General features: G+C 42.4%; 1 protein-coding gene across 14 annotated transcripts in view; it reads left to right on the forward strand.

Annotated features, from left to right (window-relative positions):
- LOC125948999 (probable serine/threonine-protein kinase DDB_G0267686) overlaps positions 1 to 2,500 on the forward strand; it is an 80,431-nt gene that overhangs the window by 77,268 nt on the left and 663 nt on the right. For all 14 annotated transcript variants that reach the window (XM_049675645.1, XM_049675650.1, XM_049675646.1 and 11 more), the window contains one exon: positions 1 to 2,500. This exon is cut by the window's left edge and continues 529 nt beyond it; it is cut by the window's right edge and continues 663 nt beyond it. In XM_049675645.1, the coding sequence (XP_049531602.1) occupies positions 1 to 21 (21 nt within the window). In that variant the 3' untranslated portion in view covers positions 22 to 2,500.

The raw sequence follows: 2,500 nt of genomic DNA on the forward strand, positions 1-2,500 counted from the left end.
AAGAAATCGTGGCCACGGTAATTATGCCATCGTCGTCGACGTCGAGTAGGTCGAGCGGCCATCTTTTGATAGATGAGCAGCCGTCCAACCGATTCCCATCTCTATCACAATGGTGAGATGCGAATACAGAACCAAACCTCCAAAGCAATGCTGCGAAAGTACTAGAAGAAACACGGATCATCACGAAAGCCTGGTGTAACGGTTTAAATCTTGAGGATCTTTAGACGCATACAAAGTTGTTACTAATACGCGCTACGCCTACTACTACATTTTCGCTACTGTTACTATACTGTTTAAGGGTGTACCTATTAAGAGCGTTTACGTCCAACTCTTGGCCGGGGACAATGGAAAAACAAAACCGAGAAAAACTATTGCCTTATGAGAAAAGTATCGTAGGAAGAGTGGAAAAAGAGAGAATGAATGCAAGCTTATCAAGTGAGGAATTTGAGTGAAGGTTAGCGAATTTCGAGAAGACCATTGAGCACTTTAAGACAAGTTGATGTCAAGGTGATACGAACTATCAAACTTGTTCGATCGCTTTAATCAGACGAGAACCATCAAACACACGCCACCACATCATGCATAGCACTGCATTATAGTGAGCGGTGCTATAAGGGTGCCTATCGTACCGTATTTCAATGTGTGTACAGTGTTTAGCATAAGAATTTAGTTAAAGCGTTTCCGATTTATTTTTAATTGTCGTATATTTCCGGCATCCCGGGCAGCTGTTATGATGCGGATTGAACGAGGGTGAGTGACGATAGAGAAAAGAAGGCAAATGGAGAGAACAGCTTTTTTTAAACAAATTTCTGCGTGTGATACTGGAAGCATTACTTCTGGCCTTTCCTGTTTGACAAACGATTCGCTTTCCTCATCTTCTGGTCTAGGAAGTTGTTTTAGTTTTTTGTTGCTAACGGATTCCAACTGCTGTATTTCGGTGGAATAGGCATGCGTCTGCTTTCGAACGGAATTGTTCCATGCATCTCTGTTGCTCTGTTTGTAGTGTAGAATCGACGGAAAGACTAGTACCGGATTCGAACGAAGGAAGTTAGCGTTTGTTACACAACATTCGCACACTCGCATGTGTGTTGATTCTGTTACGTTGTTTTGACGATTGTGCCAGATAAAGCTGTACTTTTGTTCATTGACACACGGTAGCAAGCCAAGCTTGCTAATCATGCCGTCGATCGGCATGGGTCCATAACGTGTCACGACTATCGAAGCCTAGCTTGCGACCAACACCATCATACACACGGCACTGATTGTCCAGTACTACACCAAAAGCAAATGGCCATCCCATGCAAGGCTATTAGGAAAGGGGAAATGAGAGAGAAAGATAGAATGTATGATTCGTTATGCTTTGTTGTAGCTCGTGCTTTACTTCCTCAATCTGTGAAAAACAGACACCGCAGAAGTCCGCATTACTATCAATGTCCGCAAAGAAAATGGGGATAGGAAGGAGCAGGAGCACAGTAACTAATACCTATTAGTTGAAAGATAAAAATGGTTAAACTAGGTGTTATCTAGGGTTTTTGTTTAACATGGCTTTTGTGGTTGTGGATCATTTCCATATTAAGAAACTACCACCATCTTGTAGGCTAGGTTTAAAGATACAATTCCTTTATCGCTTCAAATGATGCTAAGCAATCAGGGAGAGAAAGGTAGAAAAAGGCGAATGGCAAAGGCAGCAGCAGCGAATGGCCGGATTTTCGTAGTCAACAACGTCGCCAAAATTGCATTTTTATTTGTTTGATTTTTGTTTACATCGGCTGCGTTTTCGTTAAAGTCCTGTTGCGTTTCACTTTTGTTTTGTTCTTTTAACGGTATGTAGCAAAGAATGAAGAAGAGAAATACAGTTTCGATCAAAGAAATCCGTTTCAAAACGGGATCATCTATGTCAGCCCAGTTTTACAGGTTCGACCCATGCTCTGCAAATAGGTGGAACAAGTGCTTGCTAGTGCGGCTCAACTACCAAAAATTACTCTTGACGAGACGCGCCCGTGTGCTGTACGTTAACAATAATGCTAGAACCGCCATCGAACGTCCCTCCTTCGGGAAGGGGGCAGGACTTTCAAACAAGCAGCGTAAGCAAGCTTACGCGTAAGGACTTTCACACTCTAGATACACCATCTATCTCACACATAAACACACACACACACCCATACACAGACACAAAAAGGCTGTAGTGCGATAATCGCGTTCGATGCCATTGATATGCGCAAAAGCCTCATGTGGGTGCAGGTTGTCCCCGTTTGAGTTTTTGTCAGAATTCCTCCTGGTAGTTATGTATAAGTCCGTTTAGCCGTTAGCAGAGGGTGCGTGTTACATTGTTAAACATGATTTCAGTACAGTTATCGTTAAGTACCGATATTGAAGCAACAAATTCTTCTCTAGTGTATTGCTACATTTATTAATGCCTTAGAATTGATGTTTAAGTTTGCATCTACCGGCTCTTCTAGTTGTAATTCAAGACCACACCCATGGAAGCAATGGCAAGATG

The sequence above is a fragment of the Anopheles darlingi genome, chromosome 2 (assembly GCF_943734745.1).
Source record: "Anopheles darlingi chromosome 2, idAnoDarlMG_H_01, whole genome shotgun sequence".
Taxonomy (NCBI): Eukaryota; Metazoa; Arthropoda; class Insecta; order Diptera; family Culicidae; genus Anopheles; species Anopheles darlingi.